Source organism: Nerophis lumbriciformis, linkage group LG10, assembly GCF_033978685.3.
Source record: "Nerophis lumbriciformis linkage group LG10, RoL_Nlum_v2.1, whole genome shotgun sequence".
Classification (NCBI taxonomy): domain Eukaryota; kingdom Metazoa; phylum Chordata; class Actinopteri; order Syngnathiformes; family Syngnathidae; genus Nerophis; species Nerophis lumbriciformis.
Window position 1 is genome coordinate 50,285,692 of NC_084557.2, and position 15,000 is coordinate 50,300,691.

The 15,000-nt window shown below is 39.0% G+C and overlaps 1 protein-coding gene across 3 annotated transcripts in view; it reads left to right on the forward strand.

Annotated features, from left to right (window-relative positions):
* dennd4a (DENN/MADD domain containing 4A) overlaps positions 1-15,000 on the forward strand; it is a 94,523-nt gene that overhangs the window by 76,980 nt on the left and 2,543 nt on the right. For all 3 annotated transcript variants that reach the window (XM_061969467.2, XM_072913992.1, XM_072913993.1), the window contains 4 exons: positions 1-64; positions 3,634-3,751; positions 5,536-5,698; positions 5,775-5,839. The exon at positions 1-64 is cut by the window's left edge and continues 237 nt beyond it. In XM_061969467.2, the coding sequence (XP_061825451.2) occupies positions 1-64; positions 3,634-3,751; positions 5,536-5,698; positions 5,775-5,839 (410 nt within the window). The remainder of the gene's footprint in view (positions 65-3,633; positions 3,752-5,535; positions 5,699-5,774; positions 5,840-15,000) is intronic.

The window sequence follows — 15,000 nt, forward strand, 5'->3', positions numbered from 1 at the left end:
GGAGCTGCCCAGTAACCTGCCAGCTCTTATTCTGGGTTCCCAACACTGTCGCCATGGCAATCAGGTAAATATTCTGCCTCCTTTACTTGCTTTAGATCAAGCACTTGTCCCGTCTTTACAAACATAAGCAATTACTTGTGTGTGTGTGTGTGTGTGTGTGTGTGTGTGTGTGTGTGTGTGTGTGTGTGTGTGTGTGTGTGTGTGTGTGTGTGTGTGTGTGTGTGTGTGTGTGCAGAAAATAAATGCAGAAATAAATGATATAATAAGCCAGGGGTGTCCAAACCTTTTCTAGCGAGGGCAGCATTCATTAAAAAATTAAGGACGTGGGGGCCACTTTGATACATTTTTTCTACATTTAAGATACTAAAACTACAAACACCTTTCCATATGAGTTGGGGAATTGTGTTAAATGTAAATATAAACGGAATTTCAACCCATATTCAATTGAAGACAACATATTTGATGTTCAAACTCATAAACTTTATTTTTTCTTTGCAAATAATAATTAACTTAGAATTTCATGGCTGCAACACGTGCCAAAGTAGTTGGGAAAGGGCATGTTCACCACTGTGTTACATGGCCTTTCCTTTTAACAACACTCAGTAAACGTTTGGGAACTGAGGAGACACATTTTTGAAGCTTCTCAGGTGGAATTCTTTCCCATTCTTGCTTGATGTACAGCTTAAGTTGTTCAACAGTCCGGGGGTCTCTGTTGTGCTATTTTAGGCTTCATAATGCGCCACACATTTTCAATGGGAGACAGGTCTGGACTACAGGCAGGCCAGTCTAGTACCCACACTCTTTTACTATGAAGCCACGTTGATGTAACACGTGGCTTGGCATCGTCTTGCTGAAATAAGCAGGGGCGTCCATGGTAACGTTGCTTGGATGGCAACATATGTTGCTCCAAAACCTGTATGTACCTTTCAGCATTAATGGTGCCTTCACAGATGTGTAAGTTACCCATGTCTTGGGCACTAATACACCCCCATACCATCACACATGCTGCCTTTTCAACTTTGCGCCTATAACAATCCGGATGGTTCTTTTCCTCTTTGGTCCGGAGGATACGATGTCCACTGTTTCCAAAAACAATTTGAAATGTGGACTCGTCAGACCACAGAACACTTTTCCACTTTGTATCAGTCCATCTTAGATGAGCTCAGGCCCAGTGAAGCCGACGGCGTTTCTGGGTGTTGTTGATAAACGGTTTTCGCCTTGCATAGGAGAGTTTTAACTTGCACTTACAGATGTAGCGACCAACTGTAGTTACTGACAGTGGGTTTCTGAAGTGTTCCTGAGCCCATGTGGTGATATCCTTTACACACTGATGTCGCTTGTTGATGCAGTACAGCCTGAGGGATCGAAGGTCACGGGCTTAGCTGCTTACGTGCAGTGATTTCTCCAGATTCTCTGAACCCTTTGATGATATTACGGACCGTAGATGGTGAAATCCCTAAATTCCTTGCAATAGCTGGTTGAGAAAGGTTTTTCTTAAACTGTTCAACAATTTGCTCACGCATTTGTTGACAAAGTGGTGACCCTCGCCCCGTCCTTGTTTGTGAATGACTGAGCATTTCATGGAATCTACTTTTATACCCAATCATGGCACCCACCTGTTCCCAATTAGCCTGCACACCTGTGGGATGTTCCAAATAAGTGTTTGATGAGCATTCCTCAACTTTATCAGTATTTATTGCCACCTTTCCCAACTTCCTTGTCACGTGTTGCTGGCATCAAATTTTAAGTTAATGATTATTTGCAAAAAAAAAAAAAATGTTGATGAGTTTGAACATCAAATATGTTGTCTTTGTAGCATATTCAATTGAATATGGGTTGAAAATGATTTGCAAATCATTGTATTCCGTTTATATTTACATCTAACACAATTTCCCAACTCATATGGAAACGGGGTTTGTACAAATGTTGGCGTCTTTTAAAAATGCAAATGAGTAATCACCTATGATTAATCATGATTAAGTCAAATTCCATAATGTATGATGAGTTAATCATTTGACAGCTCTAATACAATAATGTTCATAATTAGAGATGTCTGATAATGGCTTTTTTGCCGATATCAGATATTCTGATATTGTCCAACTCTTAATTACCGATTCCGATTTCAAGCGATACCGATATATACAGTGGTGGAATGAGCACATTATTATGCCTAATTTTGTTGTGATGCCCCGCTGGATGCATTAAACAATGTAACAAGGTTTTCCAAAAATAAATCGACTCAAGTTATGGGAAAAAAGTGCCAACATGGCCATATTTATTATTGAAGTCACAAAGTGCATTATTTTTTTTAACATGCCTCAAAACAGCAGCTTGGAATTTAGGACATTCTCTCCCTGAGAGAGCATGAGGAGGTTGGGGGGGCAGGGTTGAGATGGGGGGGGGGGGGGAGTATGGGGTTGCTGGGGGTGTATATTGTAGCGTCCCGTAAGAGTTAGTGCTGCAAGGGGTTCTGGGTATTTGTTCTGTTGTGTTTATGTTGTGTTACGGTGCGGATGTTCTCCCGAAATGTGTATGTCATTCTTGTTAGGTGTGGACTTACAGTGTGGCGCTTATTTGTAACAGTGTTAAACTTGTTTATACGGCCACCCTCAGTGTGACCTGTATGGCTGTTGACCAAGTATGATTGCATTCACTTGTGTGTGTGAAAAGCCGTAGATATTATGTGACTGGGCCGGCACGCAAAGGCAGTGTCTTTAAGGTTTATTGGCGCTCTGTACTTCTCCCTACGTCCATGTACACAGGACTGGGTTCTGGGTATTTGTTCTGTTGTGTTTATGTTGTGTTACGGTGCAGATGTTCTCCCGAAATGTGTTTGTCATTCTTGTTTGGTGTGGGTTCACAGTGTGGCGCATATTTGTAACAGTGTTAAACTTGTTTATACGGCCACCCTCAGTGTGACCTGTATGGTTGTTGACCAAGTATGACTTGCATTCACTTGTGTGTGTGAAAAGCCGAAGATATTATGTGACTGGGCCGGCATGCAAAGGCAGTGCCTTTAAGGTTTATTGGTGCTCTGTACTTCTCCCTACGTCCGTGTACACAGCGGCGTTTTAAAAAGTCATACATTTTACTTTTTGAAACCAATACCGATAATTTCCGATATTATATTTTAAAGTATTTATCGGCCGATAATATCGGCAGTCCGATATTAGCGGCCATCTCTATTCACAATAATAATGAATAATAGGCCACCAACTAAAACCTTTTTGAAGTCATAACTTACATATCTTGTGTGAATGGGTAAATGTGGAAGTAGTGTCAAAGCGCTTTGAGTACCTTGAAGGTAGAAAAGCGCTATACAAGTACAACCCATTTATCATTATTATCTTGCAAGAAATGTATAGACATGTTCATGATGACAGGATGAAAATCATCAGACCATATACTGTAAAATGCACAGGTCGCCAGCTATTGTGGGGGAGATGTTGAGCCACTCTGGGTTTTTTATGTAATGTTCATAACTGTGATGTGTTTATTTTGTCAGTGGAATGTGTTAAAAACAAGCCGCTGGCCGCAAATGGCCTCTGGACCACCATTTTGGACACCCCTGTAATAAGTTGTTCAACCATTAAGATAAAGAAATGTTGACCTTCTTCCCCGTCGTGCCTGCAGACACTTTCCAGTGTTTCTTCAGAGGACAGCAAGCAAGTTCTTGTCAGGATTATGTGGGACAACCTGAAGCTGCACCGAGACAAAGTCCATCCTTGTTACGTCCTGTGGAACACACATTGTAAGTCATTTCATTTGCTGTGTTCAAAGAATGACATTACCCGTTACCATGGCGATGTGGCAACATGTTTGCAATGGATACTTAAGATGGATTAGAGATATACAGGTAAAAGCCAGTAAATTAGAATATTTTGAAAAACTTGATTTATTTCAGTAATTGCATTCAAAAGGTGTAACTTGTACATTATATTTATTCATTGCACACAGACTGATGCATTCAAATGTTTATTTCATTTAATTTTGATGATTTGAAGTGGCAACAAATGAAAATCCAAAATTCCGTGTGTCACAAAATTAGAATATTACTTAAGGCTAATACAAAAAAGGGATTTTTAGAAATGTTGGCCAACTGAAAAGTATGAAAATGAAAAATATGAGCATGTACAATACTCAATACTTGGTTGGAGCTCCTTTTGCCTCAATTACTGCGTTAATGCGGCGTGGCATGGAGTCGATGAGTTTCTGGCACTGCTCAGGTGTTATGAGAGCCCAGGTTGCTCTGATAGTGGCCTTCAACTCTTCTGCGTTTTTGGGTCTGGCATTCTGCATCTTCCTTTTCACAATACCCCACAGATTTTCTATGGGGCTAAGGTCAGGGGAGTTGGCGGGCCAATTTAGAACAGAAATACCATGGTCCGTAAACCAGGCACGGGTAGATTTTGCGCTGTGTGCAGGCGCCAAGTCCTGTTGGAACTTGAAATCTCCATCTCCATAGAGCAGGTCAGCAGCAGGAAGCATGAAGTGCTCTAAAACTTGCTGGTAGACGGCTGCGTTGACCCTGGATCTCAGGAAACAGAGTGGACCGACACCAGCAGATGACATGGCACCCCAAACCATCACTGATGGTGGAAACTTTACACTAGACTTCAGGCAACGTGGATCCTGTGCCTCTCCTGTCTTCCTCCAGACTCTGGGACCTCGATTTCCAAAGGAAATGCAAAATTTGCATGGTTGGGTGATGGTTTGGGGTGCCATGTCATCTGCTGGTGTCGGTCCACTCTGTTTCCTGAGATCCAGGGTCAACGCAGCCGTCTACCAGCAAGTTTTAGAGCACTTCATGCTTCCTGCTGCTGACCTGCTCTATGGAGATGGAGATTTCAAGTTCCAACAGGACTTGGCGCCTGCACACAGCGCAAAATCTACCCGTGCCTGGTTTACGGACCATGGTATTTCTGTTCTAAATTGGCCCGCCAACTCCCCTGACCTTAGCCCCATAGAAAATCTGTGGGGTATTGTGAAAAGGAAGATGCAGAATGCCAGACCCAAAAACGCAGAAGAGTTGAAGGCCACTATCAGAGCAACCTGGGCTCTCATAACACCTGAGCAGTGCCAGAAACTCATCGACTCCATGCCACGCCGCATTAACGCAGTAATTGAGGCAAAAGGAGCTCCAACCAAGTATTGAGTATTGTACATGCTCATATTTTTCATTTTCATACTTTTCAGTTGGCCAACATTTCTAAAAATCCCTTTTTTGTATTAGCCTTAAGTAATATTCTAATTTTGTGACACACGGAATTTTGGATTTTCATTTGTTGCCACTTCAAATCATCAAAATTAAATGAAATAAACATTTGAATGCATCAGTCTGTGTGCAATGAATAAATATAATGTACAAGTTACACCTTTTGAATGCAATTACTGAAATAAATCAAGTTTTTCAAAATATTCTAATTTACTGGCTTTTACCTGTAATGTATGATTGTACATAATGTCCTCATCAATGCTTCACTTAAGATTGAGATGTTTGAGTCGCTGATTAGGATGAATTTGTCTCCTCGTTAGGCGCCAACTCCCTGGTTCGCTCCGGCCTGTGCGAGGAAGGCCAGCTCTTCACTGTGGAGCTGCTGCAGAGTTTGGTGAGAAGCATGAAGAAGAGCGATGTCTATCAGCCTATGAGTCACGTGATCCAGCTGCTGGGCTCTGAACTGGGCTTTAAAAGACAGAGGTGAGGAACTCTAAAATGGAGACCATAACGCCAAAGAAAAGTATTAAATGATTGTTTTTTTTTCTCCTCCAAATAGGAGCCTGTACAGAGATTTGTTATTCCTGGCTCTGGTATCTTTGGGCAAGAACAACATCAATATCAGTGAGTCCAAGAACATGATATCTGAAAAACTCCATGAACTCTTGGCTGATCTATGGGGTGTTGTCTTCTTTCACATGACTGCACATTGTCATCTGTGGGCCACCCCCACCCCCACCCTCACTCGCCATGGCAGACATTTCATACAGATAACCTCAACGGCTTATTATCACGAGGCATCACTAGGTTTTAAGGAAAGGGAAGGCGTCGCCCCCAGGAGATACACAAAATGTGAACAAACATACATAATAAATAAGTCAATGTATTTTTAATATAGTAGAACAACAACAAGCAAAGTGGAAGGAAACTTACATATTTAAGATCATATTTTAGTGAATAATGTCAGGTTATTATATTATTATTTATTTATAGTCATATTCTGGCCACTTGACATTGGATTTGTCTCACTCTGCATTTTTTTTTTTTTTACAATTAAACAAACTAAATTATTCAAGGGGCCTGAAGCTGCACTTTTTTTTTTTTTGCCTATCGTTCACAATTAGAGATAAATGCTTTAAAATGTAATATCGGAAATGATCGGTATCGGTTTTTTTTCTGTTTTGTTTTTCGTTTTTTTATTAAATCAACATAAAAAACACAAGATACACTTACAATTAAAGCTGCAAGCAGCGTTGGTTGGGCCCGCGTATTTGGCAGGTGCTAGTCCTAAGTGTCCCAATACTTTTGTCCAGTTTTAGTAGTATGTGTCCCAATACTTTTGTCAAGTTGTAGTCCTAAGTGTCCCAATACATTTGTCCAGTGTAGGTGTCCCAATACTTTTTTCCAGTGGTAGTCATAAGTGTCCCAATACTTTTGTCCGGTGGTAGTCATGTGTCCCAATACTTTTGTCTAGTGTACCTACCTTGTCTGCATTGTGTAGGCACGCTGGTGCTTCCTGCTTTTAAGCAGCCATCTTAAAAAAACAGCAGCGCAGCGGTTCTTTGAAGGGTCATAAAATCAAAACCGGAGCAGTTAGAAAAACGCTGTTCTGTACTTTAATACACAAGGGTTCAATCTCTCTGCTGTGTTAGTTTGAAGCCGAAACGACAAACGCGCTCAGAGGAGATAGTTTTTGAAGGAAGGTGACCGGTTTTTACAAAAAAATTTGTTTTGAAGGGGGAATAGCAAACTTCCTGTTGATTTTTGCTGGGGGTTGTCAATCTATGAAATGTAGGTCTAAGTGAGACCTACATAGAGGTTTTTGTTTCATGTCTCTCCGACCTTCCCAGTGGGAGTTACAGGCAGTTTTGTCATTTTTTTCTTCCGAGGAGCAGTTTTTTCAGCGTTTTATTCAAAAATTGCGCTAGAGCGCAATTTTGAGATTTGGGGTTAGGTTTTTTTATTAGATCGCAATTTTTGCCAGTCCTGATGTGTGTGTTCAGTTCGGTGAGTTTTGAAGCATGTTAAGGGGGTCAAATTACAGCTCAAAGAGGCAAAAGTGACTGTTTTTAGTACTTTTTTGTCTTGAAGGGAGAATTGCCAACTTCCTGTTGATTTCTGCCCAAGGATGTACAATTATGAAATCTAGGTCTAAGTCAGACCTACATAGAGAATTTTGTTTCATGTCTTTCCGACCTTCCTAGTGGGAGTTACAGGCAGTCTAGTTTTTTTTCCCTAGGGGGCGCTAGAGCGCAATTTTGAGTTTTGGGGTTCGGTTTTTTTATTAAAAGACAATTTTCACAGGTCCTGATGTGTGGGTCAAATATGGTGAGTTTTGAAGCATGTTAAGTGGGTCAAATTAGTGCTCAAAGAGGCGGCCGGTATAATAATAATAATAAAACCTTACAAATTCAATAGGTCCTTATGTCCCATTGCATAAGGACTCCCTTTGGGAGTCCTTATACAATGGGCCATGCGGGCCCTAATTAGTGCACCAACCCAAAAAACCTCCCTCCCCCATTTCCACTCATTCACACAAAAGGGTTGTTTCTTTCTGTTATTAATATTGTGGTTCCTACATTATATATCAATATATATCAATACAGTCTGCAAGGGATACAGTCCGTAAGCACACATGATTGTGTGTGCTGCTGCTCCACTAATAGTACTAACCTTTAACACTTCATTTTACTCATTTTCATTCATTACTAGTTTCTATGTAACTGTTTTTATATTGTTTTACTTTCTTTTTTATTCAGGAAAATGTTTTTAATTTATTTATATTATTTTATTTTATTTTTTAAAAAGGACCTTATCTTCACCATACTTGGTTCTCCAAATTAGGCATAATAATGTGTTAATTCCACCACTGTATACATCAGTATCGGTTGATATCGGTATCGGTTGATATCAGTATCCCTATATCCATTCAGCCACCGTGTTATGGGTTATAGATAAACCTATGGATAACGAAGACATATATAATAGTCTCCTTTTCAGGTGAGAGAGGACGCTAAAGGCAGTGCCTTTAAGACACGCCCCCAATATTGTTTGTCCGGCTGGAAATTTTGGATATTACAACTTGCCGTAGTTTTGAAGCAATGCATGATGGGAATCCGGATGTTGTGTGTCAGTGTATTAACGTGCCGGCTGGAATAAACACACGCTGAGAAATAGCTCCGTGCCTGCCTACTTTATGGCTTATAGATAAACCTATGGATAACTTTATGGCTTATAGATAAACCTATGGATAACTTTATGGCTTATAGATAAACCTATGGATAACTTTATGGCTTATAGATACACCTATGGATAACTTTATGGCTTATAGATAAACCTATGGATAACTTTATGGGTTATAGATAAACCTATGGATAACTTTATGGCTTGTAGATAAACCTATGGATAACTTTATGGGTTATAGATAAACCTATGGATAACTTTATGGGTTATAGATAAACCTATGGATAACTTTATGGGTTATAGATAAACCTATGGATAACTTTATGGGTTATAGATAAACCTATGGATAACTTTATGGGTTATAGATGAAGCTCTGGATAACTTTATGGCTTATAGATAAAGCTATGGATAACTTTATGGGTTATAGATAAACCTATGGATAACTTTATGGCTTATAGATAAAGCTATGGATAACTTTATGGCTTATAGATAAACCTATGGATAACTTTATGGCTTATAGATAAACCTATGGATAACTTTATGGCTTATAGATAAACCTATGGATAACTTTATGGCTTATAGATAAAGCTATGGATAACTTTATGGGTTATAGATAAACCTATGGATAACTTTATGGGTTATAGATAAACCTATGGATAACTTTATGGCTTATAGATAAACCTATGGATAACTTTATGGGTTATAGATAAACCTATGGATAACTTTATGGGTTATAGATAAACCTATGGATAACTTTATGGGTTATAGATAAACCTATGGATAACTTTATGGGTTATAGATAAAGCTCTGGATAACTTTATGGCTTATAGATAAACCTATGGATAACTTTATGGCTTATAGATAAACCTATGGATAACTTTATGGCTTATAGATAAACCTATGGATAACTTTATGGCTTATAGATAAAGCTCTGGATAACTTTATGGCTTATAGATAAACCTATGGATAACTTTATGGCTTATAGATAAACCTATGGATAACTTTATGGCTTATAGATAAACCTATGGATAACATTATGGGTTATAGATAAACCTATGGATAACTTTATGGCTTATAGATAAAGCTATGGATAACTTTATGGCTTATAGATAAAGCTATGGATAACTTTATGGCTTATAGATAAACATATGGATAACTTTATGGCTTATAGATAAAGCTATGGATAACTTTATGGCTTATAGATAAACCTATGGATAACTTTATGGCTTATAGATAAACCTATGGATAACTTTATGGCTTATAGATACACCTATGGATAACTTTATGGCTTATAGATACACCTATGGATAACTTTATGGCTTATAGATAAACCTATGGATAACTTTATGGCTTATAGATAAACCTATGGATAACTTTATGGCTTATAGATAAACCTATGGATTATAGATAAACCTATGGATAATGGAGACATATATAATAGTCTCCTTTTCAGCTGAGAGGACGCTAAAGGCAGTGCCTTTAAGACACCAAAATTGTTGTCCGGCCAGAAATCGGGAGATTTTCGGGAGAATGGTTGTCCCGGGAGACTTCCGGGAGAGGCACTGAAATTCGGGAGTCTCCCGGAAAATTTGGGAGGGTTGACAAGTATGAACGCCCCCTTACCATCACCATACTCTATATGCCGCCCCTCTTGGTGTGATGACGTGATCTACAGAACTGGAGCCAATTTTGGATAAAGGCATGTAAAACTATTATTTGGATCACTTAATTGCATATTTTTGTCGCCTTGATCAATGAGCACTTCAAAAACTGTTATGGTTAACCTCATGAGCAAAAATTCATCTCAAAAAAATCGCAAGAAAAATATCAGTAGAAGAGGACACAAACTAGCAGTTACCTTCTTTTTCTCTTTCTTGATTTTTCCGCAGGTTCTGACTCAGTCTTTCTCCTCTCAAGGGTGCTCCTGATTCTCAGGGTTGCATTTAGCTTGAGTCTTCTTAGTTTTCAATCCAAATTCTGACCAAAACCCTCCTTCTTTGAAGTCAGAATCATCAAAATATTTGCTGCAAATTACACTCTCGTTTGGTCTGTCCTATTTTGTGGAAGTCAATTTGAGTGGAGAGGTCCATACTTTCCTCATCTTCCCATCATTTGGAAATGTGTGCAGGCTGGCCTCTTCTTTAGTTGTGTTCCTACAACCTGCAACAATGCATCCGATCACTCGGTTGGTAGAGCGGCCGTGCCAGCAACTTGAGGGTTGCAGGTTCGATACCCGCTTCCGCCATCCTAGTCACTGCCGTTGTGTCCTTGGGCAAGACACTTTACCCACCTGCTCCCAGTGCCACCCACACTGGTTTCAAAATGTAACTTAGATATTGGGTTTCACTATGTAAAGCGCTTTGAGTCACTAGAGAAAAAGCGCTATATAAATATAATTCACTTCACTTCACTTCACTTCCTGCACCAATATAACATGATTTGTGATGAAGATGCTACCAGAACACATACCGTATTTTCCGCACTATAAGGCGCACCGGATTATAAGGCGCACCTTCAATGAATGGCATATTTCAAAACGTTGTTCATATATAAGGCGCACCGCATTATAAGGCGCATGGAATAGAGGCTACAGTAGAGGCTGGGGTTACGTTATGCATCCATTAGATGGAGCTGCGCTAAAGGGAATGTCAACAAAACAGTCAGATAGGCATACTTGCCAACCCTCCCGAATTTTCCGGGAGACTCCCGAAATTCAGCGCCTCTCCCGAAAACCTCCCGGGACAAATATTCTCCCGAAAATCTCCCGGTTTTCAGCCGGAGCTGGAAGCCACGCCCCCTCCAGCTCCATGCGGACCTGAGTGAGGACAGCCTTTTTTCATGACGGGAGGACAACAGGGTGACAAGAACTAAATCATCCAGACTAGAGATCAATTGTATTACTATGTTTACCTTACCTAAAAATAAATATATTTATTAATTTAAAAAAATAAAATAAATAAATACATTTTTACTATATTTTGCTAAAAACATCAAAATTAATTGTATTTTTATTTGTATTTTTTCGTGACTCCTTATTACATCCAGCCATAGAATTATACATTAAAATAAACATATTTGAAATAATTGATTTTAAATTATCATAATTCATTTAAAATGACCATATTTAATTATTAAAATAATTGCTTGTTTATCAACAACTTTAGCATTTTATTCATTACATTTTGAAACTCTCAGAAGCCAAGTTATGTTATATTCCTTAAGATTTATTTATGCAAGTTTAAAGTATCAATTATCTAAACACAGTTTGTTTGCATATTTTCAGGATGTAGATATCTATATATATATATATATATATATATATATATATATATATATATATATATATATATGTGTGTGTGGGGAAAAAAATCACAAGACTATTTCATCTCTACAGGCCTGTTTCATGAGGGGGGGTACCCTCAATCATCAGGAGATCACCCTCAATCATCTCCTGATGATTGAGGGTACCCCCCCTCATGAAACAGGCCTGTAGAGATGAAATAGTCTTGTGATTTCTTTTCCCACACATACATATATTGCGCTCTACTACGGTATCGAGCACTATTTTTTGGATAACCTTATTAAGACATATATATATATATATATATATATATATATATATATATATATATATGTATGTGTGGGAAAAAAAATCACAAGACTATTTAATCTCTACAGGCCTGTTTCATGAGGGGGGGTTCCCTCAATCATCAGGAGATTTTAATGGGAGCATTCACATACCATGGTTTATATAGGGCACAGAGTGGGTGGGTACAGGCTGGTGTAGGGGCGTGGTGATTGGCTCATGTGTTACCTAGGAGGTGTTTCCGTCTGTGGCGGCATGCTGTTACAATTTCGCTGCGCTTGTTGAGGGATGACAGGTCTGGACGGTAAATAATAAACAGTTTTTCTTTCAAGCATAGGTTGCATCTTTTATTACCACTATTGTAAGGTGTGCTGGATGCAAGAATTTGCCATGTTATTGAATATTCAACATTATTGTCTTTGAGGTCCCAAATGTGTTTGCTGAGTTCTGTGGTATTCCGCAGGTTTTGGTTCCTGAAAGAAGCCTTGTGATTGTTCCATCTGGTTTTGAACTCTCCCTCAGTTAATCCTACATATGTGTCGGATGTGTTAATGTCCTTGCGTGTTACCTTAGATTGGTAGACAACTGATGTTTGTAAGCACCCCCCGTTGAGAGGGCAATCAGGTTTCTTTCGACAGTTGCAACCTTTGTTGGTTTTGGAGTCGCTCTGTCCGGGGGCCGACGGCTCATTTGCAATTGTTTTGTTGTGGTTTGAGATGATTTGTCGTATATTGTTCATACAGCTGTAGCTCAATTTAATGTTGTTCTTGTTGAATACTTTTCTTAGGGTGTTGTCTTTGGGGAAGTGTTTGTCAATCAGATTGAGGAATTTGTGTCCAATGTTAGTTGAGACGTTTTTGCTGTATGGGGGGTTGTACCAGATGATGTCGTTTCGTTTTCTGTTCTTTTTCGGTTGGTATATATATATATATATATATATATATATATATATATATATATATATATATAATGTATGAAATGCTTGACTTGGTGAATTCTAGCTGTCAATATACTCCTCCCCTCTTAACCACGCCCCCACCTCTCGAAATCGGAGGTCTCAAGGTTGGCAAGTATGCAGATAGGTCAGTCAAACTTTATTAAAAGATTACAAACCAGCGTTCTGACAACTATGTTCACTCCCAAAATGAATAAACAGCTGTTTTATTATTTTGCCCGAGGTAAAGTCAGTGACGTGGTGTTTTGTTTATCTTTTAACAACAGCAAGGTATAACATGTAGTGCAACATTTAGTGGAGGGGAACTTTTCCCTGATTCAATAAACAGGTAAAAAACAGTCTGATACTGTTACGCTAAATCAAATCACAATATAGTTACACTCCAAGTAGAGCAATAACAATATATCAATAACTCAACGTTGCTCAAAGGTTAATGTCACACAGCACAACACACAAAATAAACATGTAAAGCTCACTTTATGAACTTATTCCTCATCCACGAATCCCTCCAATTCTTCTTCTTCAGTGTCCCAATTAAACAGTTGAAGTCGTCATTAATGGAGTCAGTGTAGTTGCGAGACCATACTTGCCAACCCTCCCGGATATTCCGGGAGACTCCCGAAATTCAGCGCCTCTCCCAAAAACCTCCCGAGACAAATTTCCTCCCGAAAATCTCCCGAAATTCAGGCGGACCTGAGTGACGTGTCGACAGCCTGTTTTCACATCCGCTTTCCCACAATATAAACAGCGTGCCTGCCCAATCACGTCATAACTGTAGAATGATGGAGGGCGAGTTCTTGGTTTCTTATTTGGGTTTATTGTTAGGCAGTTTCATTAACGTCCTCCCAGCGCGGTAACGACACACAACAACAGCAGTCACGTTTTCGTCTACTGTAAAGCAGTTCGTCTGCCGTAAACAGCGATGTTGTGACACTCTTAAACAGGACAATACTGCCATCTACTGTACATGCATATGTGACAATAACATCTAGGGCTTTTAGAGAGTGCAGTGCACAACTGCGCACACAACAAGGAGACGAAGCAGAATGCATCATCAGAGAGGGTGTTCAGCATGGTTAGAAAAATAGTGACAGAGAATAGAACAAGGATGGACAATTCAACCCTTAACTCAACAATGAGTAGATGAGTGTTATGTGTGTGTATATGTGTAAATAAATGAACACTGAAATTCAAGTATTTCTCTTATTTATATATATATATATATATATATATATATATATATATATAGCTAGAATTCACTGAAAGTTAAGTATTTCTTATATATATATACAGTATATATATATGAAATACTTGACTTGGTGAATTCTAGCTGTAAATATACTCCTCCCCTCTTAACCACACCCCCGCCCAACCCCCGACCACGCCGCCCCCTACCTCCCGAAATCAGAGGTCCCAAGGTTGGCAAGTATGTGCGAGACCTAAACTTTATGAAAATTAAAGTAGGTTTGTTGTGGCTCAATATTGGTCCATACTGTACATAAGGTGCACTGGATTATAAGACGCACTGTCAGCTTTTGAGAAAATGTGAGGTTTTTAGGTGCGCCTTATAGTGCGGAAAATACGGCACTACATAATATGAAATTGCCTCCAGTCTTCTATATTTTTGGCGCAAAAAGTGGGTGCAAAAGTGGGCGTTCCAAATTGTGCTGAAAAGAAAACAAGACTAAAATCAGTACTGTGTCTATTTTAAAGGTAGTCTTACCTCTAGACATCATTTTTAGGTCCTTAACTATGAAATAAGAGCCAATGTAGTCAACGTTAATTGTATTTCCTTTTTGTTGCCATGACTTGCATTCTTCTATGTAGGCATTACTAAGTACCGTATTTTTCAGAGTATAAGTCGCTCCGGAGTATAAGTCGCACCGGCCGAAAATGCATAATAAAGAAGGAAAAAAACATATATAAGTCGCACTGGAGTATAAGTCGCATTTTTTGGGGAAATGTATTTGATAAAAGCCAACAGCAAGAATAGACATTTGAAAGGCAATTTAAAATAAATGAAGAATAGTGAACAACAGGCTGAATAAGTGTACGTTATAT